The following is an 18,657-nucleotide window of genomic DNA, read 5'->3' as shown; positions in this document are numbered from 1 at the left end:
AGTATCGACACATGGGTACAGATGTTCATAAATGTAATAAGACAAAACATAATGCGGGGCAGGAGAGATGCATAGTTCACCAAGCAAAAAAAAGAAACCATGCACTGGTAACAACCAACGAGGCAAACTGCAAAGCAGATGAACACAGACTGAAATGAACATATAGAAGAAACAGGAACGCATTCAACCAGTCAGAAAGAATATTTCTTCCTGCAGCGGCTGCCTCTTTTCCTTTATTCCCAACTCCACAGTAAATGTCAGCCTCGATATTCCGATCCCCGCTGACTGGCCAGGGACAATACAACTGGAAAGATGGAGGAAAGTGAGGATAAAGCCTGAGCAAAAAAATAGGCGTCCCATCGTCAGAGTAGACATATGGATGATGAAAAACGATGGAAAACAATAAAGAAATTAGATTCTTCAAAGACTTCAGCAAAATAATTTGCAGAGAAAATAAAGTAACTGTAGACATAACAGAATGAAGTACAGCATGTAAAGTCTGAAAGAAGACGTAGCTCCAGCAATGCTACCATAGTGTTTTTACCTACAGTGGACAATACTCAAAATTGAACTTTCTTCAGTTTTTCTGGTTGTTTTCAATTCATCATTTTTACATAACATATTTATCTGGAGCCACTGTGTCACAGAGAGGGCTACTTGCCCAAAGAAGTCATAAAGCTTAAAAAATAATGCATATATACATACTTTTTCAAATTTTGTTTATATACAGTCTCTTTGCCCATATGGAAAAGATATATATAAATCTTATAAAGTTTGTATCTGTCTTGTGTGAAACTTGTATGAAAAGCATATAAGTGTGAAAACAGATATAAGATCCCTTGAAAAATTATATAATGAAACTTGTATGTTTTGGATACTTACTAAAACAATGTGTGAAAGTAATGCGAAAGTGGCCACTTTCATGAGTAAATCACATATACGTTTTTACTATTTCTTTTCCGTATGGGTGGATTTGATCTCTCGTACAAACATTGCAAGAAATTCTGTTATGTTTGCCTTTATTATCATTTAGTTCATTTTGTTGTTTTTTGATATGGTTGAACAGCTAATAGAGGGAATGTGATACTGCATATAGATATCACGGTAACATACGCATAAGACATCCTTAAATTTGTAATAAAAGTAAAAGATTATTGGATATTTTCAATACAAGGAAACTTGAAGGCATCTCGGCAAAAAAAAAAAAGGGGGGGGGGGGGGGTTACAGTCTGTGTTATGATAATACATAAATACCTTGTCTTCACTGTAGCTGTAGCACATTTCTGCTGTCAGGTGTGACTTGAGTTAGCATTATGATTCTGCCTGCTTGCAAAGGTGAACAAGGGAATGTGAGATTAAAGGAAATGAACTGAGGAGAAAGAAAAGTGATATGACATTATGATATGCAGGACACGTCTCCTTTTCTAAGGACATGATCTAGTATTTCTGCAGAGCACAGTGTCAAAGAGGCTCATCCATCACATGATTTTATGGCAAAAAGCCTGGTCGCCGGGCTTATTTCATTTTTTCATCAATGAGTCTGATGACTAATAAACTCTTTGACCGTGATTTCATGTGGAATAATGCTACTACATGAACACAACCTAAATTTAAAAGCTTTATAGTCACAGACACTGCTATCTAGCCAAATTGGCACATTAAAAACAGTAAAATTTGGCTTCATTCAGCCGTGGCTCCCAATGACAAAAGAAATACTGGGAGAAAGATACGGGAGAGCACGTTAGGGCCACATGAAGAGAGATTAAGAGGGACAATAGCAAATTTCTCCTCCCCTTACTGAGACTCCTTTGCTATAATCAGCAGCCTTAGTGTTTGCTGTAAGAAAGGGGTGTGATGCTAATCACGGTGCAGGGATGCATGGTTTAGCACGAGATGCATAGGTTGGGCAAAAGATTGGGCAGACTGTAAAAGGTTTTTGATTATAAATAATCTCACCCATAACGCTAAAAGTCACTTTAAGCCCTTAACACCCACTGGCCAAAATATGAGTCCATTGAAAATTCTGCTGCTGTATTTTGAATGACATTGGTCCAATCTGAATGACATTTGCCAAACCGCAAAGCCTCATGATTCAGAGAAGTTAAGTCTTTTACAGACACCATTGCTCTTATTTGTAAGCATGCAGCAATACATTGTCTCCCTTGACTCACTATATATAGCACGCTGTTTTCAGCAAGAGCCCATATAAAGCACCACATATATGGACAAAGCCATTGGGAACATTGAGTGCTATCTATTTAAACATGTGTGGTCAAGAGTTAATATACTTTTGTTTTCATTTGTGCTTCCATCATTAACCTCGCGCCTGTTCACTGAATGCTTTCACCTCTCCTTGGCCTCTTCTTTCTTATTAGAAAACACCAGGTATGTCCCCATATTGTCAATATTACAATTAAGAGATATGCATCTCCAAAGCTCATTTCTGTGTAAAAAAACAGGGGGTTGAAAACCAAATGCCATCAGAGTGGAGAAACACAGCAAATGTACCCGTCCTTGTGTATCTTGTGAGACTAAAATGTTGATACAGTGTAAATCAAAGTGCATTTACTTCATCAACTGTAACTGTAGGAGGTGCTACTATGAGGAAAAATCTTAAGCCTAAATTGCCAAGATTTGTTTGAAAAATCCATAAGATAAACTAAACACATTTCTTACTGTAAGAATATAATCTGGCATTTGCGGCCGCTGTAATCCTGGCCTATGGAGACGTTGTGCTATATTGGAAGTGACAGGCTGTAGTGATTTATGTGACGAACACTGGCTTCATGTTAAGTATCACATTATTGATATGACAGCTGTAGCTTATACTCAGGACCTGCAAGTGACAGAAAGGTCCACATGTGTGTGTTGGACTGTTGTGAAACTGTACGCTGGCTGTTTTGTTCTTTTACATGCGTGTGTATAAGGAAAGCAAAGTCTGTAAAGTGTCTGTTTATTCGTGTGCACAACTTGTATGACCGTTGGTGGTTGTGCGCGCAGCCGATGTGAGTGTTTTCCATTTTGTGTGCTAAGGCTAGAATTGGCCTGTCAGTCACAGTAAAGTGGGGAGAAGAAGGAGACGACATGTGTCGGGAAGTGGAGAGAGAAAAGGAGAGCGTATGAAAGAGATGGATGCGAGAGCACAAGAGAAGGGCAGAGGAGCAAAAGAGGAGGAGGACGAAAGTGAAGTTTGGGGGGATGAAAAGAAACTTTTGTTCTTTTTTTGAAAGAGAAATGCAAATGGAGATGCAGCACAAATGTCTGAGCGATTCTTGATGTCAATTCATTTCAGAAACAGCAGAATAGTCCTTGAGAAGAAGAAAATAACGAATAATGATAAAGTTTGCCATATACCACTTTTCAAGATCTGTGATATGAAGTCCTTTGCAGGAGCAGCAAAGTAAAATGATTAGTGAGCAAAATAAAACAAGCACCAGAGACAATTGAAGTGCTGCAAAAGAAATAATTTAAGAAATAAAAAATGGTAACAGAATCTGAAACTCAGGTAAAATCAGGAAAAGCTTTCCTCTTTAAGTATATTTAAGTATAAGTATATCCATCCATCCATCCATCCATCCATCCATCCCTCGTTTATCCCAACCACCTTCTTCATCTCATCCAGAGGAACTGTCCCCAAGCCAGCTGAGAGACATAGTTTCCTGTGCATACTGTGGGCCCTCCACCGAGTATGCCCAGAACACCTTGCTTAGGGGAGGCCCAGGAGGCATCCTAATCAGATGCCCTAACCATCTCAACTTGCTCCTTCTGGCATGGGGGAGCAGCAGCTCTAGAATGACTAGATTTCTCACCCTTTCTCTAAGGCTGAGCCCAGCCATGCTTCAGAGGAAACCAATTTCTGCCCCATGGAATCATGATCTCCTTTGGTCATTACTCAGAGCTTGCGACTATAGTTAAGTGTAGCAATGTAGTTTTACACTTTGGTTTTACGCTCAGCTCACTTCACCACAATGGATTTGTGCAGCATCTGCATCAATGCAGATGCTGCACAAATCCGTTTGTCGACCTTCCGCTTCCTCACTTTGGAACAAAACCCCAGATACTTTAAGTCCTTTCCTGTCGAGAACCATGGGCTTGGATTTGGAGAAGCTAATTCTCATTCCCACTTTGAGCTGGAGGCCAGCAACTGATGAAGCCAACAGAACTATATCATCTGCAAAGAGCTGACACGAAATCCAGAAGTGACCCGGCTTGTTAGAAAACAGCAAAAGACTGCCTGTAAATTTCCCCTGCAGTGCATATTGTGACATTTAAGGTCATTGTTGCATCCCTGACCTCTTAGTACCAAATCAATACATATACACAGCACTCCAGGACTGGATCCACTCACTGGATTCCAGTATGGGTAATGGACCGTTGCTTGGGTTGCAGCATGTGGGATCTTCTAATTTGTGTTGTTCTTACTGACTGGATTCTTTTCGATGTCTTGTGCTTGGAAGACTAAATCCATTAAGACATATTGCAGCTATAAAGATAATCTCCAAAAATGTAAGGAGAGTGTAACTCTCCCACAGGCAGATAAACGTCATGTTTTAACGATTTCAGGTAACACGAAAGGGTTGTAATGTCATGTTGCAGGTGGAATAATGTTCAGTTGAGCAATAACTTTATCTTCCTAAAGTGTGAAGCTTCCATTTCCATATACGTGTGAATGCTTAATAACAGTTTTTTTTTATTGTTCTCCCAAACTCAACTGATCACACTATGTTTTTCTTGCGTTCATCACTCATCAGGCTTTGCTTTCATTTGTTTTAGTGTGAAGTGCTCCCTGCTGCTCCTTCTCTCCTTAGACTTGCTCCCTAAAGGTCTTGAGGATGCTGGCAATGAATATTTCACTAAACTGCATTCTCAGGTTATCAATAATAAAATGGCATATTCTTATAAATATTCTAAAAATATAGCTGGACTCTGCCTCTTCTGTGGTGCATTAAAGATTCATACACACCTAGCAAACTGCTAAATCTTCCACCATAACAGACCCACATGTACATCACCACTGGACTGTATGCAGGTGTTTTCTTCACACTTCTACGTTTTTGTGTTTGCATGTGTGTGCCTTAGTGTATCAGCCCAGCTCAGTTAAACCTAGAAAAGTGCTAAAAGAGGTGATTCACTTTGTCAACAGTCTGAATCACCACTGTCTAATACTACAGCACTCAAGCATTACAGACAGTTACACAGGCACACATGCTCTCCCCAGCCCACACACTCACCCTGTACACAGCCTTAAATATGATCTCGCTCAGTCTGACGCACATGCAAACACAAATGCACTCTGTTTGTCTCTCACAGATCATTTCCCTCCCTCACCGTGGTGAGATGTCGCAGCCTTGTTGCATGAAGGCTCCCAGTGAGAACCACAGGGAGTTAAAGATGCCAAACTCATTTGGAGGTTGGTCAGTGGGGCCCTGCTCTGTGGCACCCTCCTCTGGTTCCTCTGCATGCCACTCATACGGACTGAAGCGACTCACCTAAGATAGCATATGCAGAAAAGTGGTTAGAAAATTTTAAAGAAAAAGAAAAGCTGAATAGGAACATTAAAATGAAAAATTGAAACATGTTAAGGACTTGAATATGCACACAAATGTTTTCATTTTAATTTCAAGAAAGACACTACAGGACTACCAAGGTCTGAAATGGTCAAAATCCCCTTTTTTAACCACATGGTAATGAGACACGGACAGCACTATCACCAATGTTATTATGCTCTTCCACAACATTAGAACACTAAAGGAATCACCAGAGATGTAAGTCAGCAATACCAGTGTATATAATCTATACTAAATATTGCGTATAAATATAATAGCAACAGAGTAAACTTGGACTTGACAAAGCTAAAAACAGTAGACATGGTGTGCAGCTAAATTACAGTACAGGTAGCTGGCTTGGCGTCATTTCCCTGCATTGCTCAGTAATAATAATAGTGTAGACAAAGTTACAGACCCATTTGAGGTAACACAGTTGTGTGGCAGTATTTTTGTGTGGCAGAAAAAAACAAGAGAAACATTGAAAAGGAAAGCAGCAAAATAAGGAAAAAATAGCTTTTTGGGCCGTTGGTCATCAGAAAAGAACATTTGTGGTTGCAAGCTACAATCACAATTGTTGACTCTACAGTATATATCAGACAACATTTTCTTGTTTCCAGTTTTCTACTTTATCACATGTGACTGTAAAGTACAAAAATGTATTAGGCTTTTTATTTATATAGAGGCAATGAATATTCTTTTGGCCTTAAATCAAACTTTGGCAAATACACAGTACTGTGTGATGTGATGGATCACGTTCCTCTATAGCTGGTGAAGTAATTTGACTGGCTAGTCAGTTAATATGTACACAAATAATTTTAACTCCAGAACTTTAGCAAGCTAAGGTTAACTGTAACCTGTAACTTTGTTACATGACTTTGGTTATAGTCATTTGATAACATTATCTGATTAGTTAGCTGTTATTTTCAAATTACTTCATGAGTAAGACAACCCCTGGGAGTATGTATGGGAGCTGGACTTACCAGAGTCTTAACTATGTTTTGCTAAAGTTTCACAAGTTGGCTAACCTTAACTTACCGTCTCACTAACACTGTCATTACTGCCATATTTGAATCCAGATCATTTTTGTAACTTCTTTAATAATAATAATAATAATAATAATAATAATAGTAATAATAAACAAACAAACAAAAAGAATAAATAAAAACAAAAACCTTGATCCACTTTTAAAATCTGATGTCATTAGCTATTTCCAGGTGCAAATGCTGCTTGTAAAGCTTACAGTAAAGAATCGCTCTTGCCTGGGAGCGCTTCTTTTCTGAAATGTTCAAATGTTTGGTGACCAGGACACCATGAGCCCATGGGCTGAAGTGTACTCTGTGAATTTTTAATAAATTCATAATAATATAGTGCACAAGTAGTGCTAATAAAAAGATGCAGAGGCTGAGAATGAACACTGATTATGGGCTTGCAACATTACAGCAAAGCATGGTGGCCTCTATCAACTAAACAGCAGAAGTTTTTGTTGAAGTGTATTTTTGAAAATGATTATCAGCTATTAGTGGACTCCATTTCCTAGCAAGTAGCATTGCCTGGTCTTCATCACCTTTGGCACCTTTAAATTTTCAAGTTTGACCAGAGTTGTTTTCTTTTGTTGTTTAAGATCAGTCCACAGGTCACAGAGTTAGTTGGGTAGGGTTGCATTTTTTAAGTTGCGCTATAATCTATTCACACAGAAGTTAATACAAAATGATAGAAATGTGTTTTCAGAGGCAAACTGAGCTAGCAAGCGGCGAGAGACATCTGTTTAACATCTCAGAACAGATAAAAGGAAAACCTTGGAGAGTGAATTTCTGATTTATATAAAAGAGGAAAAACAGTTTCCTTGAATATTCAGACAATCTGGTATCACAGGGCTTATGCTGATCTTGTGCATGCTGAAGTGGGCTGTCTTAAATATCTGACATTGAGCATCTAAATGTCTCACATACATCACTATTATGATATTTCTGTTCATAGAGGATGACTCTAAGTATCCAATGGTTTCCTGCCTAGAAGCTGTCTTCAACACTGTAAATGCCATTTCAGCTGAGAGTGTAAAGGGAGTACTGTCATACTTCTTAAATTTTTAAATGCATTAGCTATTGAGGGCTAATCTATAAAACATAAAAAAATATATACTCAGAGACATCAAGAGTCATGATGAGTTGTGTGGTAAAAAAGCACCTTACAATAAAAACTAACTTCTGTAGCTACTGTATGCGCTTTCATCCCTTAACCCAAGGCTTCAGTAACTTTTCTAGTCCAGTCCTGGGATCCAGCTCAAATTCTAACACCTAGTATGTAACAATAACTCACCAAAAACAGCACAACACTGACGCCAATGTAAGCGAACACTATGCACATCCAGATCTCGTAGGCCAGTGGGTCCAGGAAAGAGAAAACACCTGGTTTAGACTTCTGAGGCTTCTTGATCATGATTGAAATTCCCAGAGACATGAAAGGCTTAGAGAAGTCGATCACCTCCTCTCTCACCAGGGTGATGGTCAGTGGGGCCACAGCAATTTCTGCTTTCTGCAAAGGAGAGGGGTGGGGCTGAGATTTCACTTCACTCTCATGTTTTTACTGCAGTTAATTTGCATCAACTGCATATAAAACAAACAAGCTATAATGAATAGAAACTGTCAATGAGCAAAGCAAAGGGGAACTGGACTCAAAGGTGAGAGAAGAAGTGGGAGAGCAGAGGGTTGAAAGAAATGCAGGCGGGTGATGGGATACCAGAACGACAGAGGAGTATTTCATACAGTAGACATGAAAGGCAGTGTGCATACAGACTTACACACATTTACAAAATCCAAAGAAAAGTCAGAAATACCATTAATTCAGCATACAGACTGCTGAATGATTGCATGATTCTAAATGATAGCTACAGTGGTAAGTGAAACAACCTACGATAGCAGCGCATTGCTACAAAGAGTAAAGATGTTGCAACACAAGAAAAGTAAACAGCAAATATAAAAGAACGAGGACAGAAGTGATATGAAAAGAAAACAGAGAGGACAGGATATCAAATACCCACTCAACCTAATGCACAATAGAGGGACGGATAAAACAAATTACAGCAAAGACGGGGGGGGTAAAGTACAACAAAGAAAAGACAAAGACTACAAGTGCAGTACAGTATTTTCTATGTGTGGAAGAAGAGTTATCAGGACGGACTGTGAGTGTTTGATGCAAATCAAACCCGATTAGTCAATGTTCTGCTGTGTCACCTTCCAGATTCTGGAGGGTAATTAATTCTGTCGGTGCTCTGCTGCAACGTCTCCGCTTTCACTCTTCGTCAAATCGACGACTGACATTGTCTTGTGTGTGCAAATAAAGTTTGTATTCAGACAGCATTGTGAGATCTCAGACTGTGCCTGGGAGTATATGGCATAATTAACCAGCGTGGCAAAAATCTCAAGAAATAAGTGAACCTGCCGTGACATTACATCTCAGTGGGAAGCTAACTTGGCAACTATGGAGATGCAGAGCTTGTGAGAGTTGCTATACTGCAGGGAGTCATTTTGAGAATTTCTCAGTCATTGCATGATGTAATGTCTCTGCAGCTCATACGACCTCTGCAAAGATTATAGAAGTTTTTGCCAAAAGGCACCGAAGTGCACCATAACAGGATGTGATTTGTGATGCTGTTGTAATGTCATTGTGATTTCACTTAAACGCCATACTCTGATACTTAACAGAAAATCCAGAACAAAATTCAAAGCATTCCTTGCATGCTGCAATTTTTCCATCCTTACCCCGTACACAAGCTCGCCAACCATGCCATTCCATATCTTTGTCTCTGGATCCCTCGCTCCATATTTCCCATCTGGTACAATGGAGATCTTGTATTTAATTCCGATGTGTTTGGCAATCTCAGAGGCAAGGTCCACACAGTATCCCTCATACTGGTCGTTGCCCTCATAAAGCTCCCAGTTCTTCTTCAGCATCACGTAAGGACCCTCCTACAAAACCAGCATAAGGGAAGAAGGACAGCTGTTTGGACGAACATGATGGCAGGAATTAAGAGGAACCAGTCTGCTTACGAACAATGCACCACGCATGAAACACGTACAAAGAAAATTGATGTTATTCTTGTGAAAAATAGACATGTATATAGATTTTAAGGAGAAGCTTATATTGAACTTCTTTTTGTAAAAAACAATCTTTGAGTAACAAATCTCTACAAGATATGAAAATAATGCAAAGCTACAGGATTGAATAAAAGACCAAAGAGCAAATCAGCTGAATTTTATAAACTACATACACATCACCCTATGATATCTTAGCGTACATACAGGACCATGTCCATATAACCCACCATCACATTATCAGATTCATGTGTTAGTAACTGTGTAGTAACATAAAATCTCACACACAAACTACCTTGTTAGTAAAACACAGAAGCCAGAACTTGATAAAAAATGATAGTTGATAAAATGGGAAAATATCTATATATTACAGATGGTTTTTACAAGGTGAAGTTTTATATCTTGTTTTTCTAACTTGCAGCACTGTGTTATATGCCTTCGTCTACATGACTCCACAGGGACCCTCACCTGAATTAGTGCAACACTAATGCTGAGAAGAGAGAAATGTATGAGAGGGAAGAAAAATACAAAGAAGGAGAAGAAAAAGCAGAGGAGACTGGTGCTTTTAGGCGAAATGAATTCTGTGCATGCAGTTATCAAAGATGAAAGCGAAAAGAGTGAGTTTAATGTGAGGTGGTCGGTGTATTAGGAATAGCACAAATGCATCGCTGCACGTAGGATATCCACAGAGAAAAGAAACGCACACAGACGCAGAGAGTCTTTTGAGTGACAGTGCATCTATCAGAAGCAGTGAGTAATGGTATTATGCCTGAGGCAGCTTACCCTGTAATCCACATGAAACAAAGCCTATTAAAATGTTATCAAACCTGTTTTAATCAAAGACTAATCTCATCTGTTTAATCAAACAGGCCCGGTATAATACCCAACACGGCCGAGCTATGAAACAGTAAATGTGGACGATAAAACGCATACAAAACGATAACATTTGAATTCTTCATTCGCGAAATTGATTCACACCAAACTCAAGTACAGTTTAATCAAGGAGAATTTTTATGCTGACATGAATCAAAGAGGTCAAATGAGCAATAAAGAACACAGATCTGGATGAAATCAATGGGAGAATCTTCAATCTGGGAAATTGAATTACATTAAGAAAAGGTCTAGCTCAAAGGAAGGCATGCAGAGGGATTAAAACCATCTCACAACAGGAGCTGAGCGATACAAACAAATCCTTCAAAGGGAAGTTGGATTTATAGATTGATCCTTATTCTCTTCAGCAAACAAAGAGCTTGAAATGAAACCATTTACTTGTGCACTTGTGTACGACTGAGGCGTAAAATGAGAAATTCTTCTCAGTGGGGGTATTTAATGACTTTGCATTTATCTAAATGTAAAGATGATTTATACTGCAGAAGAATTTCTGTCTTATATTATCTGATTCCTAATTTGGTTTATGAGTAAATATCTTGAAAATTAAAAGCATTCCCCACCGCCTCTGCTGGACATCCTGACACTGCTCACTGGATTGAGGATTACCATTCTGAAGACTCCAGTCTGGTATTTTGATTTTGGCCACCACCAAAATAAAATAAACCCAAAAAACATCAAGATAAAGTATTATCATTGTTATTTTAAGCATGTTCACAACCTGAAAAAGCTGCTAGGATAGCTGTAAACATTTCTTTTTCTAAAATATTATTTTTTAAATGAGTTCATCATCATTTTTTTTAGTTTGCTTAGGACATGCACACCTTTTTGTTCTTCCACATAAACAAGGTAAAAAAAAAAAACATACAGAAAATAACATTACATTTAGACAATTCAAAAACAAATACACATTACAGAGGTGCTTTTTGCAAAAAAAAAAAAACTCCACTTTTCAGTAAAACACTATTAAGAAAATCTGTTTCTTTTGAAGCCAAGCATTCAAATCAGTTCTTAATTTATGTTGAATATTAATGCTGAACATTTGCACTACCAAGACAATCATCGTCATCATCATTAAGTACAAACATTTGCCCTTTGGTGCTCAGTTTCATAACATACAAAGAAAACAAAACATAAAAGAACAAAACATTTCTCCCAAAAATATGATTATCAGATACATTAGCAGCTTCCGGGGCACAAATTCCACAAACTATACATCAATCATGTGAAAAGCAAAGCAGTTTCATGTAAATGAAACAGATGCACAGAGCCATCACAATCGCATACCAGGGATAAAAAGTAAGAGGAAAGCGATAGTGTGAGGAAATCATCTTTTAAAGTACAAGTGCTTTGAACGCTGGAACCAGTTGTAATGCAGACAACTTGTACAAATATATATAAGGAAATAAGGAAACTCAAACGTATGCAATATTATAATCTGATTGATGTGGTTGCATGTTTAAAGCACTATCTATAACCTTAATAGTTTCCATTAACACATATGTGCTCAGAGCTAGACTGATACCACTCTAATTCTGTAAGTTAATTATGAAGCTGCAGCCATGAGACGGTTAGCTTAGCACAACTGTCCATTGGAATGAATGCAACCAAAGGATTAGCTGAAAAATACAACATACATCTCCTCAGTGATTTTTTAAAGCGGTCTTGAGCAATAGTTCTGTTGCTCTCTACATCCATCCGTAAAACATGGTGGAGGTACTGTCGTGATTTAGATCAGCTTTTCAGCTAGTGGGGTTGGGGATCGTTTCAAAATGAATTATGAACACAAAAAAAGGTACCATCTGGTAAGCATCTGATTGGCAACAGTTTCATGTTTCAACATGACAGTGATCCCAAATATACTGCCAATGCAGTGAAAGCATACCTTGATAAAAACACACACACAGTGGAACACTCTCAGTCAGGATTTAGCCTAAACAGAGCCTGGACCTCAACATGATTAAAGAAGTGTGGGATAATCTTGAACGAGAACAGAACAAAAAGGCAGCCAACATTCAAAGTGGAGCTTTGAATGTCATTCAAGAAGATTGGAGAACTACAGTTCAGCTAAGAGAGTTCAGACTGTGTTGAACGTTTAAGGTGTCATACCTTTCAAGCTTGTTAGAATTGTAACAAGCTATTTATTTCTTTATATATCTCTATTTCCATGTATCTTTGCACATGTTTCAATAAACTGCTACACCTATTTCCCATTTTCATTTTGAATAAACCACTCTATTCCTATTTTTGGAGCTTAATTTGAATTTGAGATTGTTTCTGATATAATTGGTTTAAGGTTTATGTAATAATCAACTTAAAATCATATCCACAAGTATTCGTGCACATGCTGTAGTGTCAAATGGAGAACAGCATTATTGTCCAAATCAAACTCTTGGCAGTTGGCAAATGGAAATATCTTCTAATGCATATTTATTTATTTTATTTATTTTTATTGTCAGCTTTATAGTGAATTCTGTGAATCCAATCCTGTCACGTCCAAACAACTTTCTTTGCTGACCCTGAAATGGAAGCGCCTTATCGGGTCCCTTCCTTAAAAAATAACCTTGAGCGCTTGTTTGCTTCATCTTTAATCACTGATTCTCAGCGGGAATCTTTTAGTCAGCTTGTGTTAAGGAGAATGCAGCCATCTCAATTACAAGGTCAAATGCTTGAAGTCTGACAAGTCTACTTTGCTGAGTTAATTTAGTTTTATGTAAGCCGATACACACGAAAGGATATACTATATGTATGGACACACACATTTTAGCTGAAGCTCTGGCAAAAGTGGCAGTGTATCACTTTAATGCCTCCTTAAGGTTTGTTATCAGTTTGCTCCAGACACTTTTGTCTTGCTGTGAGTGAGTGAGTTTGTGTGTGTACAAGATGTTAGCGCATGTATTTACTGCTGGGAAAAAGCATCATGTTTGGGTGTTGCCTAATGTGGCATCATGAGTTAGTGCAAGGAATGGGAGGGGAGAAGAGAGGAAGAAATAAGAATCAGGAGGTTGAAAGGAAAGAAGGATGGTAATGGGAACGAGACTAGCAGGATGAGAGGGATGCAGGGCGTTTTGGCTGTAAGAAACTACAGAAGAAAGATGAGGGAGGAGATCAGAATACAAACAGTGATCGCTACAAGGAGAATAGACGATAGAAACAGCAAGGGGGAAAGTGTGAAGGAGAGATTAAGAGAAAGAGAGAATATGACAAAAAAAGAAAAATGGAGAAGAAGCGAGGGAGCAAGCAAAGAAGGGAAAGGGGTGTGTGAGAGAGGGAGAACAGCTTTGTACAAGCAAATGGTTTGGGCTGATAAGACATGAAACACTTCACTCTGGTGCCAAAAAGGCAGAAATGACTTGCTATGTAAGCCAGTCAGCTAGCCTGGTGAGAAGACGAACTCCAATGCAATGGACAGTCAACCTAACTGTCCAGTCATTCATTCACTCCCCCTCAACCCCCCAACTGGATTACAGCATTTTAAAAGCCAGATTTTTACATAGCAAGAGACATCTCACCAGCCTGCGAACTATCTGTTCACATGACCAGAGAAGCAAGGCAGGCAGTGAGTCACAGCCTTTGTCAGTTACTTGGTCAGGCAGTCCATTTATTAAGCAATTACTGCAATCACAGTACATAATCATCTATCCGGTCACATATTTGGCCAGTTGGTCAGTGCGATTAACTCCCAGCTATTTAGCCATAAAGAAAGCAGGGCAGTTCAGCAGTTAATAAGATTATTTGAGCAGCCAACCAATGACCAGAAGACGAAGACTGCCAGTCCTTCAAGTCCTCTTCAGTAACAGTTTGTCTGTCAACATATGAATCAGTCAGACAACTAATTAGACATCAAGGCAGACTAAGTCTAACCGACCAGCCGTGCACAATCCTTTTGGTTCGTTAAAGATTTGGTTTTATTTTTTCAATAACAATATTCTTTCTTTTAAGATTAGAATTGTTTAACTTAAAATCTAACTAATATAAAGTCAGATATATTGCACTACTATGATTATAAAGCAGGGGCATAAATAAGACACAGTCATGTCCTCATGGGTGTATCTGGAATAGAGTTAAGGACTCTTTAATAATGACCATAGGCAACACATCTAACAATCTGCCCTCATCTTTGCTCTGAGATCTGTGAGGGCTTTGTTGATGCACATGTATTCATGTGTTTGTGTAACTGGGTTTCTAATTAATGTTTACTTTAGCATTTGGGTCTTGAGGATGTCTGCAATATTTCCATTTTCGTGTAGGGTCAGCTTTGGAGTATTTTCTGGGATAGTTTTTAAAAAATGCTATTCTTTTACATGTAGAGTACACAAATGATCACAGTGTCTCTGTGGAAGTAAGATTAAATACATAGAGAGACATGGAAAATAGCACTGTCTCATACAAATGCCCAACAAGTCACCTAAAATTATGAGAACAGGTTTACTTTACCCTTTTATTTTGATGAAGAGATAAAAAAAAAAAAAAACAACCTATCAGAAGAGCTCAAATACACTAAAGGAAAGTTGACTGAGTAGGCATGACTGAATAGATTTACAGAGAGACACAGCATAGAGATGAAGACAGAGGAGAGAAAGGTGAGTGCTTAAAAAAATGCCGGACTGACAGTGAAGACCTGTCACTCTCCACCTACATCTTCTCTTAAAAAAAAAAAAGTAAAAAATAAAATCGAAATCTGATTAAGGCAAATTCTTCTGCAGGCAGTGTAACAGAGAGGACGGTGGTAGCTGTGTTGTCCTCAAAAAGAGAAGAATCTAAATTAACACGTTGTCCCACAGTCCGGTGACTTTGTACGACCAAATGTCAAACCTTGACAGACACTGCAGAATCCATTGCAGAGCTTTCATCTGGTGGTAGCTTTGTTACGAGAGGAAGACAGGAGCACAATGAGCAAGTCAGCCCAAAACCTCACAGGGCCATGATCCTCCTTCTCGTCTCTTCTCTGTGCCGTTATTTCTTAGCCATCTTCATCTAAGCAAATATATGATGTCAGAACCAAATAATTTAAAAAAAATGTTATACAGAAAAAAAAGAAAAGAAAGATAAGTCCTTTAAGAGCTTTAGAGAAACTCTATCAGGCTGTCTGTTCTCAGTCATTTTCGAGGGTCTGTGTTTTCTGTCTGTTGGTTTGTCTGCAGACTCGGCATCAGTGTCGCTGCAGAGGTTTCCTCATCACCAGAGGCTGCAAAGAGGAGGAGGTGGCTGAGCTAACATTAGTCAAGCCCTGCTGAGGTCACCATCCACAGAGAAATATGCAAAGACTGCAGGCATGGAGGTAGAAAACAAAGGTTTGGGGAGGCTGAAGAGGTGAGTACAGTTACAGAGAATCGAGAAGACGAAGGAGAGATGAGGGGAGTACGAGGACAGATGTGCTGGAATGTCAGATGAATGACAGACATATTATAGAATGACAGATGGAAATAAACAACGGAAGCATGTACACACTGTTCACCATACTAATTTATTCATAACACCAGCTCTTCAACCAAAACGAGATTAATGTATTGACACAGTACAAAATAAACAGAAAACAGCACTGCACTGTCACAGATTACTAAATTGCCCTTTTAAGTATCTGATCTTGATGATGTGTTTGTATGTTTCTCTTGCACCTGACTCGAGTCACCAAACCAAACACTGCAGTGTAGTTTGATATATTGCCAGCTGAAATGTGCATGGCTGAAGGTGAAGCTCAAACTGGGGACACCTAATCCAGCTGATTTAGTGTTTCTGAACTCTTTACAGCAGCATGCGCGGCTGTTTTCCTCTGCGCCAGCAGGAGTGATGACTGGATCTGGCCACCGGAGGCACTGTAGACTCACTGCACTCTCAAATCAACATCTTTGAGCTGTTGTCTGTTTGTAAGTATTTGCATGAGGGGAGGGCAATGGCGAAGTACAACTGCAGATATTTTGGTCACATTTGAGTTTTCTGGATGAAACGATGCAATGTGCCTTAAAACAAAACACCGAATTAAAGCCCGAGCATCTGTGGCTTGTTTTATCTCTGGGCTGAAATTAGTCTTTTGAGTTGCTTTCACTTGCATCACTTTGCATGCCAAATTGAATTAGACTGATTGCATTTACAGGAAGGGGATGGCCACCATAAAAACGCTGCAGATGGGTGAAGTGAAATCAAATGTAAGCGGAGGATGTGCACACATCCACCGATTAGCCCTCCTTTATCCTTGTTTGTAGAAGAAAGAGGAATAATTAAACTGGGCTGCAGAGCAGTGTCTATGTGAAAGCTATTAGAAGAGATTGGACTGAGGTCACTTCTAAATGGTGATCTGAGGTCACTTTTGGATTTGCCTACTAATGAGACATTAGTGAAATCTTCCAGCTGGACAAGTGCCACTCCCTCCTGGCTGTACTGCGAGGGCTCTATTGAACTCATCCAGCTCGTCCACTTCCAGGCTGATTTTTCTTTCAGTGTTAAAACGGTGCCATGTTGTGCCCTTGTTGGAGTTCATCCTCCAGCTTTCTGATGCTGAATGTATCCAAAAAGACCACAAAGACAGGTAAACCTCACCACAGAGCTGGACTTGAAGCGCTATCAGTTCTACAGTATCCACAAAGTAACTGTGGTAACTTCCCTCTCTACGAAAAGTGATTGCATATGTTGACTGGTTACGATCGTGTGTAATCAGTAATCAGCGGACGCATTACCGTTTTCATTTGAATAATGTATGGCCCCCACCAATAAAAAGAAAACAAAGAGGGTCCAAGCTAAAAAAACATTTCTTTTTTTGATAAGTGGAAGTTTCCAAACACTTCCCATGGACGCTGAAACAATGGCTGAGGTGAGAGTGTGCCAGAGGCTCAAAGGCTGGGATGGTCAGTTTGGTAAAGTAAATCCGTTGGGCATCTTTCTTTGCCTTTAGACAACAATTCTGAGGGCAAAAGAGCCAAACGGGACAGGCCAAAAAAAAAAAAAAAAAAAAAAAATCAAAATCTTTTAAACGGGAAAGTCAAAGAGAAGTTGTTCATATAACATTTGCATGCTTATTTGTATTATTCCTATATTAGATTCTGGCAGTTATTTCTACTTTAAATGAGAAACTGATTCTTTTTTAAATTCTCTTTTAATTAATAATATGAATATTTGTGTGTGAGTTCTAAGACTGTGTATAAATAGCATGTTCATGTGTAAAATAATGGTGGGAGGACAGTTTTTTCTTTGGTTTTTAAGATTGCATTTTTGTCCGGAAACAGCTGGCACAGAGAAAGGAGAAGTCCACTCTGCCCTGGGAGAGATGGATGCATCAGTAAGAGGAACACACAGGGTTATGCTGCCTTCAAAACTCACAACCCCAAAGATCTGCCCTCTAATTCACAGCTGGCCCCTGGGTCTGTTTATGGCTAAGATGTTACATAAACTTATAAAACTAGCTTGTACATGACACTGCAGCTTCCAAAGATGTACTCGGGTCACATGCCCCTACATGTAATTAAAGACCTCTCTGTAAACTAAACATTAAAGGCCTGACAGCATCTCAATGTTGAGTTTAAAAATAAATAAATAAAATGCTTCATAAAATAAAAAAGTCAATCAACATATTCCCAGATGTTTAACACCAAAACAAGGAATCAAAACTGCCCGACCTCCAGGCTGGCAGGGTCTTGTCAAGGTTAGAGGTTCACGTTGAGAAAAAAAAAAAAAAGAGAGTGTGCCAGAGGCTGACTGAAAAGCCAGATTGTCCAGACATAAGGGTTCAATCGTCCTGTGAACCATCAGACGAGTCTAACAACACTTAAAAGGGGCACTTTAGCCTCGTATTATCACATTAATGTTGTGGCCATTGTTTCCCCACAGTACAGACTGCAATATTCATGGCAGACTCTATTAGCACTAAGGGATGACACATGCCCACTTCTCCTTTATTTAATTGTACTGAAAATAGCCCCAGTTCACCTAGAGGGTACTTTCAAGACACCCTTCAATGAAAAGGAGTGATGCGGCTTAAAAACAAGATTCTCACTTGCTATTAGAAGATAAAATGCAAAAGGTGGAGGCTAATCTGAGTATTTTTCAATATTCAAGAAACCAGCTTGAGATGATGTGAGCTTTCTGACATTAGGTCACTTCTAGTAGCTTCAACCACACGAAGATGGCTCCATGCTTTT

At 39.0% G+C, this 18,657-nt stretch overlaps 1 protein-coding gene across 6 annotated transcripts in view; it reads right to left on the bottom strand.

Annotated features, from left to right (window-relative positions):
• Positions 1-18,657, bottom strand: part of gria4a (glutamate receptor, ionotropic, AMPA 4a) — a 123,259-nt gene that overhangs the window by 24,137 nt on the left and 80,465 nt on the right. For all 6 annotated transcript variants that reach the window (XM_085245692.1, XM_085245694.1, XM_085245695.1 and 3 more), the window contains exons 11-13: positions 9,305-9,511; positions 7,863-8,078; positions 5,329-5,489 (exon numbers count right to left, since the gene is read on the bottom strand). In XM_085245692.1, coding sequence (XP_085101818.1) covers positions 5,329-5,489; positions 7,863-8,078; positions 9,305-9,511 — 584 coding nt within the window. The remainder of the gene's footprint in view (positions 1-5,328; positions 5,490-7,862; positions 8,079-9,304; positions 9,512-18,657) is intronic.

The sequence above is a fragment of the Mchenga conophoros genome, linkage group LG14, assembly GCF_057382185.1.
Source record: "Mchenga conophoros isolate Kocher_MC1m ecotype Shallow Benthic linkage group LG14, M_conophoros_male_GT1.1, whole genome shotgun sequence".
Taxonomy (NCBI): domain Eukaryota; kingdom Metazoa; phylum Chordata; class Actinopteri; order Cichliformes; family Cichlidae; genus Mchenga; species Mchenga conophoros.
The sequence above is the reverse complement of the archived record's forward strand: the minus strand, read 5'-3'. Positions and strand labels throughout refer to the sequence as shown.